The following is a 13,680-nucleotide window of genomic DNA, read 5'->3' on the forward strand; positions in this document are numbered from 1 at the left end:
CCCCTACCTTCTTTATAGGTCCTCTGCCCCTTCCCTCTACAGTCCTGACGAAGGGTTCTGGCCCGAAACGTCGACCGATCTTTTCCATGGATGCTGCCCGACCTGCTGAGTTCCTCCAACATGTTGTGAGTGTTGCTTTGACCTGCAGATTATTTTGTGTTAACTTTATTTAACAATTAGGTACAACAAATAATAATTTGTCATGTACATCAAATACAGTAAGTGTAGTGGCAAAATTAGATCCAAAATCGAGCATAACAATTGCCGCCGGCCAACCCCAGATGGAATTGTTATATTTGTGTGACACGCCCACAGCTTTAATGATTGCTCCAAAGAGTCAAATTCCTTGTTTTGTTCCTTTATTAGCAATTAGCAAACCTACAATTGAGCATTATCTCACTGGTCAGCAAAAATATGACCTCTGCCGGGTCTAAGCTACAAATGGCCACAAAGTAAGCATGAACATTTATTCCAAGCAACACACAAAAAACGCTGGAGGAACTCGGCAGGCCAGGCAGCATCCTTGGAAAAAAGTACAGTCAACATTTCAGGCCGAAGCCCTTCGCAGGACTGGGAAAAAAAAATCGACTGTACTTTTTTCCATTGATACTGCCTGGCCTGCTGAGTTTCTCCAGCATGTTGTGTGTGTTGCTCGGATTCCCAGCATCTGCAGATTTTCTCTTGCTGGAATATTTATTCCCTTTGCTTTTATCACACCCCCACTGATGTGACTGGTTACCATAATAAACACACAACACAGAATATATGGCTCCTACAGTAAGGGACAGGTACAATAAAAAAATTGTTTGCAACAGTATCATCAGTAGCTCTAGACATTACAAAAAATTATTAGAGAAGAGATAAAAGAACACAGCAAAACAAAACACAGAGACAAGTCCACGGTAGTGCAAAAGTGATCCATTGTGTTTCATTGCTAAGGCCAGGTTATGGTTGTGTAGCTCAGCCAAGAAACCTGATGGTTGCAAAAAAGGAGCGGCTTCTAAAGGTGCTGGTGTGAGACTTTAGGCCATGGTACCTCCTGCCTGACAGTGGTAACAAGAAGAGGGCATGACGCAGATGGTGGAGATTGTTGCTGATAGAAGCCAGTTTCCTGCAGCAGTAATCTTTGTGGATACTGTCCTGGTGGAGAAGGCTGTTGTGTTGTTGAATCAGGTTCGCAGCTTTGGTGAGTGAGATAGTAAACACTGACGGCGAATAAGTATACTAATCACTTATTTACAAACAGTAAAAATTCAACCAACCATTCCTGTTCCCCAAGTTACAGAAACTACAAAACTAAATATTCAACAAACAGATACTGAGTTAAAAGTGCTCGGGAAGCATACCTTCCCAAGTGTTCTGTGCCATGAGCCCCGGAGACAAAGGAAAAGAGAAAGAAGCTCCCACACATGCGACCCAGGATATTTCAAATTAGACACTTGCCAGACAACCAATGGGAAAAGGAGCTGCAGTTTCTAAACTAACCAATCACAACGGAAACAACTTTCGGCAAGCAGGATAAGCTACACCCCCACAGAATAGCTGTGCCTGTGATGGATCGGGCTATGTCCGCAGCCCCTTGCATTGGAAATGCCAAACCATGCCATGATGGAACTAGTCAAGATTCTTCTAACAGTGCATATATACAAGCTTGCTAGGGTATTCGGTGATATGCCAAATCTCCTTAAGGTCCTGAGAAAGTACAGGGATTGGTGCACCTTCTTTGTGTACTGAGGCAGGTCATCCAAAATGTAAATAGCCAAGAAGAAGCTGTAGAGGGTTGCAAATTTAGTTGGCTCCATCTTGGGTACTAGCCTACAAAGTACCCAGGACATCTTCAAGGAGCGGTATCTCAGAAAGGCAGCATCCATTATTATAGACCTCCAGCACCCAGGGCATGCCCTTTTCTCACTGTTACCATCAGGAAGGAGGTACAGAAGCCTGAAGGCACACAATCAGCGATTCAGGAACAGCTTCTTCCCCTCTGCCATCCAATTCCTAAATGGACATTGAACCCTTGGACACTACCTCACTTCTCTTTAATATACAGCATAGTATTTCTGTTGATTGCACGATTTTTAATCTATTCAATGTACGTATACTGTGTAAAGTATACTGAATAGATTGACTTATTTATTATTTTTTTTTCTTCTATATAATGTATTGCATTGAACTGCTGCTACTAAGTTAACAAATTTCATGTCACATGCCAGTGATAATAAACCTGATTCTGATTCTGATCTGAAGCTCTCTCCACCAAAAGAAATGGCACATGGTTAAAAAAATCAGTACATTTGTAAATTGTTTTGGAGCTGTGCTTAGCCACACAGTTGTATAATATAGAAGTAGGCCTTTTAGCCCTCAGCATCCACAGGGACACACATTCAAACTAATTGGCTCATAGACCTACAGCCTTCAACACTGAGGTGATTCACAAGCTCATCAAGACACACCAAAGACTGGAAGAAAGTCCTCCTGTGACAGGGACGGTTGTATTGACTCAATTTCATGGCCACAGGTGCTTTCAAGAAGAATTCCTTTATTCATTCGTGGCATGTGGTCTTTAATAGCTAGGCCAATATTTACAGTTCAAAGTAAATGTATTATCAAAGTACATATATGTCACAATATACAACCCTGAAATATATTTTCTTGCAGGCATACTCAATAATCCATAATAGAACAATAATCATAATAGAATCAATGAAATACCACACCAACTTGGTTTACTGGTGCCATTTTGGAGACATTTCCATCCAAGATATTTATATTTGTACTTGAAACAGTGGTGCTGAGCCATCTTCTGGAAACACTCTAGAGTTTCTGGTGAAGGTGCTCCTTTACAAGTGGTGTAAGGGGAGTGGTGTGGAGGGGTGTAGTCAGCTCCAGTGAAGATGTACTTCCAGCTGAAGATGCCATGCAATTTGGAGGGGAAATTGTAGATGGCTTTGTTCTCATGTTATTACAAGAATAACAAGATGAGTAGCTACAATACATTTTGTATAGGGTATGTACACAGTTCTTGGTACATTAATGGTGAAGGGGGATTAAGTGATTAGATGGACTGATGGGATGCCAGTGAACTGGACTGCTTTGTTCTAGATGGGATCGAGCATCTTGAGTGCTGGTCCAGAAGGCCTCTAGCACAAGGTGCAGTTTTCAGCCCAGTATTGCATTTCCATATCACAGAGACTGTTTACTTGAGGAGAGATGAGGTCATCCCTTTTTATCTTGGAGAATAGGGAGAAAAGGCACATGGATTAGGTGAGGCAAGGAACTGTCCCATAGTTCAGGAAAGTACATCGATACTGAACTGATTCCATAACCTATGGACTCACTGTCAAGGACTCTATAACTAATGTTCTCAGCATAATTTATTTATTTGTTATTGTTACTTGTCTTTCATTTTGTATTTGCACAGGTTGTCATCTTTTGCACATTGGTAGTTTGTTTTTGTTCGTGTGTAATTTTTCAGTGATTCAATTGTATTTCTTTATATCTGCAAGAAAATGAATCTCAGATGACATATACATACCTTGATAATAAATATCCTTTGAGCTTTGAACTCTCAACTTAAAATGAAAGACTTGTTGCCTCTACCATCTTGGGCAATGCTTAGCAACATTGATGTATGCAAGTAATTAGATTTAAGGATGACAAAGGTTCTATTGCGTCAGATGACAGACATTTGTTACCAATGTCTATTTTAAAGTTTAGAAAGATGAGCGAAGTCCAGAGAGCTTAACACAGGAGCCATTTGAAACTCAATTGCACCACTTCATTTTTATGACTACAAAGGATTCTTGAAATGCATATGTGGAACTTAATACATTAATTATGCTAGAAGCCATCTTTTAGCAGGCTCTTTGTGAAAGGTGCTGCCCAGGTACTATAGCAGTAAGAAGAAAAACTACAGCAATAATCTTGCAGTAAACTACAGTGATCTGCTGGTCAATACTTACTATAAACCTTTTATTCAAAGCAAGCATTTTTGTATTTGCTCATAAAAAGACTACAGGTTTTAGAGTAAAGAAAACCACTCCTATTTCAGAGATCGGACTTTGGTTTCTGCAATGAGGATACATGTAGATTGTGAAGAGGTCTGAACAAAAATACTGGGAATATGAGCTTCCATCCAGAAGCTTGAGCGCCTTGATCTGCTGAAACTGAAAAACCTTGGCGAAGAGCAGAGCCAGCTGGCGAAAGTCCCAAGAAAACAGAACTATATCCGTTCTAGCAGCTGAAGAATATCAAATCCAGTCTTTTAGAACATGAAGTTTCCAGGAAGGATAGCACCTCAAATGAAAAAAAAAGTCAAATTATGTTGGACCGTCAGATGACAGTTCCAATTCTTATGGTTAGAGTTGAATGAGTTCCTTTGCAGAAGAGGCAAAGAATAATTATACATAGTTGAGCACCGGGAACTTCAACGAAGAATCAGGTCACAAGTGAGATCCTGCAGTTTATCTGTTGACAAGTGTCTAGTTCATTGCAACATCCCCCCATCACCGCCCCCACCCCCCATTCTCAGAGCTCTCTAACTGCATCTATTCACCTCATCAACAACACTTTTCATGGGTCTGGTTGAGTTGGAATTCCCTTCAGGGTGGATTTGCCACTAAGAGGTGGGTTTGCTACATCTGTTGCGTGTCACTCCCACCACCATTCAACCCACCTCTCTTGGTCAGGGGACATCAGCCTGCAGTACAAACTCTGCCACACTGAAGAGTCTGTCACTGATGATCAGGAAGTGTTGACCATCTGCCATAACACCAGAGGAAAGGAGTGATGCCACCATAAAAGTGTCCCAGTATTAGCAATCTAGGCAATTTATTGCTTATATTTATTCTGAAGGGGACAGGCACAGAAAACTGTGATGTCTTTCTTCATAAAAAGGCCAAAGGTTGTGATGGATATGCATCATCCCGGACCAGGGAGCCTTTTTTGCTAAGCTCATTTGGCACTTCCAGAGAGCAAAGAATTGTTTTTGAGTAAGTTAAACTTTCAACCAATACTTTTTGTTTAGCTTTTTATTATAAATGAGGACCTGTCTTCAGTTCTTAAATTAAATTGCAAGCAATAATCAGTCTGAAGTTAAAAAGAGAGCATTGCAAACAAACAGCGCTATATAAAAAGTAGCGGCTGTTTGTTCACAGCATAGTGCTGGCTGCTCAGGAGATGCAGTGTAGGACAATGGGGTTAAGTTAACTGGGCTTGTATCAAACCAGACAAAATTGCCTACGTTTTTTAACTCAAGGAAGTTTGCAGATCAAACTGATACTATCATTTAGCACATCATAGCTGATCTATCAATAGCTCAGAGATTTGTGTACTCACAGAGTCACCCTCACAGCACTAATGTTGGGTGTACGGGATTTCTGTCCCCAGAAACTTTTAGCCTATCTGTGTGAAGTTACCAAGTAATAAGAAAAATAGTATAAATGTTAGAGAGCAGTCAGGTTTGCTAGGAATGGTCAAGAAACAAGAAGAAGATTGACAGACAGACAGGATGGCTACAATCCATTTCTCTGCCTTCTGCGATGAATGCCTTGTTTATCTGCAACTCATTGGTATGTCTTTTTAGCTAATAAGAATTGTACCTGTGTTTTGAAAATCATTTGTGTTTTGGAAATCATTTGTAGTTTGGAAATATTTTACAAGACAGAAATCCTCTGTCAGTTTGAAATGTGTTTTAAGAATTTTATCTCAATGTAAATGCACATTACTAAAAATAAATGAACTGTGTTTAAACTTCTTTGTTAGCTGGAACTATCTCCTCTCTGGTAGGAAAGGAGAACCCACCGCTCAAATAGTGGGCATTGGCAGCTAAACTTGTCATGAAGGATAAACACAGAGAAGTGATCTAGCCTTTGGAGGTTAGGTGGCTACAGTATAACCTCCCTTTACTAAGGGTGCCCCATTGCTTTATATATTGGATATGGCTTAAGACCTTCATTGGAGTTCAGAACTTCACGGAGAGGAAACCCAATACCATCACAAGGGAAGTATGTTACTGGCTTTCCAGTAACCACCACCATCTCTCCCTTTCTGCCTGCTGTCCTAAACTGGTTAGAACACACACACACACACACACACACACACACACACACACACACACACACACACACACACACACACACAAAAGAAGCCTGTCTGATTTCCCTGCTGTAGTGGGGATACAGCAGGGGTTGCTAATCTTTTTAATGACATCTTTTCAATACCATTAAGCAAGGGGACTGTGGACCTATGTTGGGAACCTCTGGGATAGAGAGATTTGAGAGGGAAGAGTGAGATTTATGGCTGTGTAATTATAATTCTTCATACCTGTTACCCTATTCTTTCAATAGGTTTCCAGTGGTATCATGGAGGAAACTACTGCCTGTGGTTTACAAAATCTCCTTGAAAATAAGCCTGACACAATTGCCTTCATCTCAGTCCTGAGCTCCACTGCTCGAGACCAAGGGCCATTACTCATCCATCTTCCCCAGCCAAATTGAAACAAGTTGAATCAAATCTCATTTTTTTCAGGAAATCTTGGCAAATTAAGCAATAGCTTTTCAAACAATGGGACATTTAAAGTAGCTCATTTAAATTGCTGTCAAGGACAAGAAGTGGTTAGCTGACCTGTGCCAAATAGTGTCCAAACACACTAGGTGAATCATTACCAGCTAAAGTTCCAAATACATTTCCATTTGTAAAGTTGCAAACATCTCATTCTACCAGGGAAACAAATTAAGTGTCATCTAAATGACTGAAAAGAGCAGATTTTGGATAAAGAAGAACAAAGATAATCATGTGGTAATCAGGAACAAAAGTATTTTCTGTGAAGCCAGCAACAGTACAGTGTACCGTAATTTAATTCTTTCTTTGAAACTCTACTTTAGTAAGTTAACAATGATACAGCAACAGGTGATCTGTCACATTAAGTCTGCAATGAACTATAGCAAAGCTCAGAAACACTGCACCAGGATTCAGCCTGTCTGTGGACATCAGCTAGGCTTGGCACAATTCAAAGATATTTTTTTGAAAAAAACAATTTCAGCAGATAAAATTGAGTGTTATTTTTAGGAGCGTATTTCAATTTTTACTGGTTTGCATTTTCATGATTACACAAGCTTAGAAATGCGGAGGCAAGTTATCAAAGACTGTAAATCAGCAGAAGCATTGTATAATTGGCCGTCTGAATGTAAAAAAAATTACAAATACATCAATCAATAGATATTGCCTGTTTTAATTCATATCTATTTGGCAGCAACATCATATTCATAAGAAAATATTCACTGAAAAATATAATCTGTTTTGTTGTTACAAGAGTGCCAATTAATGAATACCATTTTTTTAACAATGAAGATTATTTTCATCTGTGTATGGATAAAAATCCATTCCTGCCAAGACCAACAATAGCACAAGGAACTGCTACTGTAAAAGTGATATAATGGCTGTGTAACACTCGGCTCTATCAACTCCCATTTGTCTAGGGAAAACTGCTGTCTGCCTGCCAAACTGTGTCTCACCTTTGTGTTGATACTGTGTAATGCATCCCAGTATAAGCCCACAACGTGAAATATCAGACAGTACACAATGTATGATTAAATGATTACACTTTATAACTCTTTTGGTGGTGTGGTTAGTAGAAACAAATAAAACAAAGGCGCTACTCAGTAAACTTATCAGTTTTGTGCTCAAAATAATTTGTTGGAGCTCACAGAACCAGGTCTCCTTTCCACCAATCAATCTCCTCCAAACTCCGTCGACCCTCGGCTGGGACCACCCCCGGTGGTCTACTAGAGCGCTCCACACACGTCCATCCTCTTCTCTTCTCCTCAACGAAAGCCCGAGCACTCACCCCAGTTCCCACACATACAGATAGAATAACATGACTTCCATTGGTTAAGTTCCCCGTTATCTGTAGTTATAACCCAAACATCGCAGCTACAGAGAACCATTACCTCATCATTTAACATTACAGAGAAGCCACTTCGTTATAACACTAGAGAGAAGCCATTTTGTTAGCCTTAACAGTTAACAGTACAGTTAATATTACTGAGAACCCTATAGCTGCTTTGTACGTTTCTTAATATTGATGGCTCAATGTTTGAACTGAGTAATTAAGCTGTGTATTGTCTACCCTTTTTTCTCCATTATGTAGTCTTTATAAACCATCTTAAGTTGTATAATTGCATGCCAAAAAAATTCCAATGCTTCAAAGTTATCCATTTCAAGAGATTTCAGTTAGCTATATGCAATTTAGCTTCAGCTAGTATTTTCCTGGAGTGTTTAGGAACGGAGAAATAGCTCTTACAATTCAGTGATGGGGTTATAAAAACATGCAATAGGCCATGACTGGAAAGTATTTTGAAGCAAAATAGAATTTCAGTCAGAGTACTTGCCAAGTACCAAAGGTGAAGTAGATTCCCTATACTTCAACCAGAACATTTTACAAACTCATCAATAAAAATACAGATTCTATACAATTGAATGGACTTCAGATCTAATACCTTTTGTTTCTCATACTTTTTCCAACATGGTAATTTAGTGAGACTAAGATTTCCGTTCATTGAATTTTAAGTCTACACTCTAGTTGCTAGGTATCTTTGGCTGGCTCAGTATGTGATTTCAGATACTGGTATCTAATGTGTTTTATTTAAATTACACATAGACCTGGAGAACATAAAATTCCTTTTATTGACGCCAAAACTTCTAGCTATGCTTTTTTAAATTCAACTCTCCTCCCCGCACTCCGCCCCCCCCCCCCACACACACACACACACACAATTAGGCTGGAGACTTGCAATGAACCAAATGGCTTTCTTCCATTTCTTGTATTTCTGATGCTATAATCCCACCACACAACCTTCCTGCTATTGACACATTTTCCACTGTAAAACACTACAATATTTTCAGCTTTTGATTTCAGTACTTTGCTATTTAATTAATATTTTTTCATGGTAATTCATATTTAAATTACCAATGGCATGTATACATCTCAGAATAAGATCTTTATGCACAATTATATGACTGCTACCTGCCATATCATTCCCTAATTGGTTTGAATTAATCACATGATGTCAATTCTTGATTAGATGTATTTAGGTTGCATTCCACAGGAAGAAGAGTCTATCAAAGTTCAGCCTAAAATGGGTGACGTGCAAAACCTGGCTTTTGCTCCCAACAGCACAGTTATGGTACATCTTCTGATGACTGCTGTTGATTAGAACCATTCAATTGCCACTTCCTGCTCAAATGTTACAAATCCATAGTTAACAAGTAAAGTAAAAATATACATACAAACAAAATGAAACTAAGTAATCTGAAACTTGAGGTTAGCTGTGATCAAGCTACTGGACAGCATTGTAGAGATGATGTACGCAGATTCTCAACAAGTCATTCTTACCTTGGCCATCATCCAGCTTCCCTATTGTCTCAATCTGCTCCACCAGATCATTTGAGTTCCATGTACTCATCCCTAGCAGAAGAGCATTTTTACCTTCCATCACCTCATCTGCAAATAGATGAAAGTTGCAACACAAACTGTTATTCATACTCTGTAAATGCCATTCATTTCTACCTTGGAACTGTGGTTCAGTAATAAAATTCAATTGTACAGGTTTAATTCACTGATTAAAATATTCAGATATTCATAAATCAGAATGCATGAGAATTTTTAGAACATTTCCAAGTGCCCATTACTGATCCAGAGTCTGGCATGAGAGCTCCTGCTGAAGCTCAATACATTTTAACGAGTGAATTTAAAATGATTCCGAAGGCCTTCACATAATTATGGTTAAATATAATAAACATACAATACAATGCAATTCAAAGCATATAAACTTTTAATCCGAATGTGGTTTTTCAGCAAACACCCTAGTTGTTTTGTAAAATGTTGGCAGCTTGTCATCTTCATATGTTCACTGACAAATGACATCAGCAGATGGTTGCACAGCAACATTTTATCACTTACTTCATAGGTCCTAATTATACTCAGACCATAAGCTTATTACCTCTAACACCAGAAACGTTACAGCAAACGTAAATGATTTGAAAACAAACTCAAGTTCAAAAGCTGTGTGCGAATCATTCAGAAATTGCTTAGAGAAATAAAGCTATCAAACGATGCTCAGAACATGCTAGACTACAAGAACTTCTATGTTGCAATTGCTGTCTGAAGCTCTCCTGCCAGCCAAGAGAACTGTTGCCATTGCTATAAATGTGCTGAGGGGAAAAAAATCTGAATCTGAGACCTTTTGCTTTGGATGGCGGGTATACCATTTCATTTCCACAATAGAGCCCACTGTGATGGTCAATTATCACAGACATCACTAGTACGGGTGCAAGTGCACTGAAGCGTCCACCCAAAGAGTATGCAGTGCAAGCAGATGGTAAAAATCAATCATTGTGCCACACAGATTTGATTGCCATGCGACTATTTTGGAACTTGTTTCTCCTACTTTCTCCCATCCTTAATACTGATTGATTAATTGATTAGTTGGCCATCTCGACAAAGAAACCTGTAAAGAAGAGTTTTTAAAGTGGTAAAGCTGTAGCACGGAGGCAGTTCCACTCTCTTCACCTCAGAAGATCAGGTCCAGCGGTACAAGTAGTCATCGCAGCTGTGGTCATCTTTGGTTGCAATGGATGAGATGACTTCCTCTGCACCTTGTCATGCTCTTCCCCCTCCATGAAGCGTTGCAGAACTGCTTTCAAACTCCACGACTTAAAATATCAATTCTGCTCAATATTGTTGCTTTCTTCTGGTAGCTGATATAATTACAATTGTAAGATAAGTTTAGTTGCCAATGTCTACGAAGAGTGCTGCGGAAGGTACCAATAACTTTTGGCCTGACTTCAGGTTTTTATACAAACGAATTCTTATGAGTCACAGGAGTGCTGGTAAACACACCCCTGGGACAATGGGTGGTACAGTGGTGCAGTGGCTGTGACGGTATTGGGTTTGCGAACTGTGACGTCCTAGATTCAAACCAAGACCTTAAGCATTATCTGATATAGATAGTCATGGGTACCCCCACTTAAGTGAGGTTATACTGCAACTACCCAAACTTCAAAAAGTAGCTCACTTCCTTATTTATTCTCCTTGGTGAGTTTAGCTGCTAATACCCACTATTTGAGTGGTGCCCCACCCACTGTACCATGGAGAAGATTCTTCCAGCTAATAAAATAGTTTAAAACACAGTCCATTTATTTTCAGTGATACACATTTAAATCCAAAAAAATTCTTAAAACACATTTAAAACTTAAAGAGGATTTCTATCTTACAAATGACTTCCAAACTGCAAACTGTTTCTAACACACACAAAGTATTTCCAAAGCACTGGTAAAATTCCTATAAGCTAAAAAGGCATATCAATGATGCAGGTGAACCAATCATCTATCGCTGAAATTGAAAGCAGAAGAAAGAACTCTAGCTTATCTTGTGTTTCTCTCATGTTTCTTGATGTTCTTTACCTCATTCTTGATGAGCTTGAACTATTCTCATCATTTATACAGCTTCTTTGCCATGTGGCTACCTTCACAGACATGTGAGATTTCCTCTTTACAGAAACAGTCTAAAGCTTCTCGGAGACATAGAACCCATCTATCCACAATTAATGCTGTGAAGCTGATTCCATGAGCATACAAACTTCCCAGCTATTAGCAGACCAGTTACTAATGTGCTAAGTGATTGTCTCATACGATCTAAAGCTTACTTGAATTGAACAACTTATTCAGCATTGTCTTACTTTGAAACAAGCCCAAATAAATAATCTATTGTCTTATACTACACCTCTTGAGCAGCAATAAGACAGAAGTTGTTTGCAACGCTGTGTTTTCATATTCAAGCTGATCACTGCTTTCCATTTTGCATTAGGAACTGAAGACTGGCTCCTGTTTAAGACCAGAAGCTAAACAATGAATATTAGTTGGAATTTAACTTACAACTGCTTGATTTTTACATGTGGTATCTGCTGTGCTTAGAGAACTAAACTTGGCAAAAACAAGTGCCCCCCACCCCCGGCTCAGCAAGCGAATATCCATCACATAGCTCCAGCAGCAGAGTTTCAATTCTGAGCTGTTCTGTGCTGTCTGTGTAAAGTTTGCACATACCTCCGTGACCATGTACAGTTAATGTAATATCATTACAGAGCCAGTTGTAAGATTGTGATTCAATTCCCACTGCTGCCTGTAAGAAGTTTGTACATTCTCCCTGTGACATCATGGGTTTCCTGCTAGTACTCTGGTTTCTTCCCACATTCCAAAGATATACAAGTTAGAATTAGTAAGTTGTGAGCATGCTATGATGGCACTAGGAGCAACTTTCTGAGAAAATCACCGGTGATGACCTTCCACAGAACAGGAAGTGCCCAGTGTCTGCACACTGTGAATTACAGTGCAGAAATACTGAAAATGTTATTAGGCAGAGGTATCTAAGCTCACATTCTGCAAATAGACTCTACCATTCAGTCCAGAAGTGACTCTAACCCTTCTTAAGCTGAGTGGTCAGATACACCTCATATCTCATTCTGCCAGCTATGGAAGAAAAATGCCATTCATGAAGATCCTCGAGAGACTTGTTCTGGAGCTGCTCCAGCCTATGGTTAGGCCACACTTAGATCCCCTCCAGTTCACCTACCAGCCCCGACTAGGAGTTGAGGATGCCATCGTCTACCTGCTGAACCATGTCTACGCCCACCTGGACAAGCCAGCGAGCACTGTGAGGGTCATGTTTTTCGACTTCTCCAGTGCGTTCAACACCATCCGCCCTGCTTTGCTGGGGGAGAAGCTGACAGCGGTGCAGGTGGATGCTTTCCTGGTGTCATGGATTCTTGATTACCTGACTGGCAGACCACAGTATGTGTGCTTGCAACACTGTGTGTCCGACAGAGTGATCAGCAGCACTGGGGCTCCAATGGGGACTGTCTTGTCTCCCTTTCTCTTCACCATTTACACCTAGGACTTCAACTACTGCACAGAGTCTTGTCATCTACGGAAGTTTTCTGATGACCCTGCCATAGTTGGATGCATCAGCAAGGGAGATGAGGCTGAGTACAGGGCTACGGTAGGAAACTTTGTCACATGGTGTGAGCAGAATTATCTACAGCTTAATGTGAAAAAGATTAAGGAGCTGGTGGTAGACCTGAGGAGAGCTAAGGTACCGGTGACCCCTGTTTCCAGCCAGGGGGTCAGTGTGGACATGGTGGAGGATTACAAATACCTGGGGATATGAACTGGCAATAAACTGGACTGGTCAAAGAACACTGAGGCTGTCTACAAGAAGGGTCAGAGCCGTCTCTATTTCCTGAGGAGACTGAGGTCCTTCAACATCTGCCGGACCATGCTGAGGTTGTTCTACGAGTCTGTGGTGGCCAGTGCTATCATGTTTGCTGTTGTGTGCTGGGGCAGCAGGCTGAGGGTAGCAGACACCAACAGAATCAACAAACTCATTCGTAAGGCCTGTGATGTTGTGGGGATGGAACTGGACTCTCTGACGGTGGTGTCTGAAAAGAGGATGCTGTCCAAGTTGCATGCCATCTTGGACAATGTCTCCCATCCACTACATAATGGACTGGTTGGGCACAGGAGTACATTCAGCCAGAGACTCATTCCACCGAGATGCAACACAGAGCGTCATAGGAAGTCATTCCTGCCTGTGGCCATCAAACTTTACAACTCCTCCCTTGGAGG

At 40.3% G+C, this 13,680-nt stretch overlaps 1 protein-coding gene across 4 annotated transcripts in view; it reads right to left on the reverse strand.

Moving 5' to 3' along the window:
- pitpnm3 (PITPNM family member 3) overlaps window positions 1-13,680 on the reverse strand; it is a 647,225-nt gene that overhangs the window by 356,342 nt on the left and 277,203 nt on the right. For all 4 annotated transcript variants that reach the window (XM_072243575.1, XM_072243576.1, XM_072243578.1 and 1 more), the window contains exon 3: window positions 9,395-9,502. In XM_072243575.1, the coding sequence (XP_072099676.1) occupies window positions 9,395-9,502 (108 nt within the window). The remainder of the gene's footprint in view (window positions 1-9,394; window positions 9,503-13,680) is intronic.

The sequence above is a fragment of the Mobula birostris genome, chromosome 25 (assembly GCF_030028105.1).
Source record: "Mobula birostris isolate sMobBir1 chromosome 25, sMobBir1.hap1, whole genome shotgun sequence".
Lineage (NCBI taxonomy): Eukaryota > Metazoa > Chordata > Chondrichthyes > Myliobatiformes > Myliobatidae > Mobula > Mobula birostris.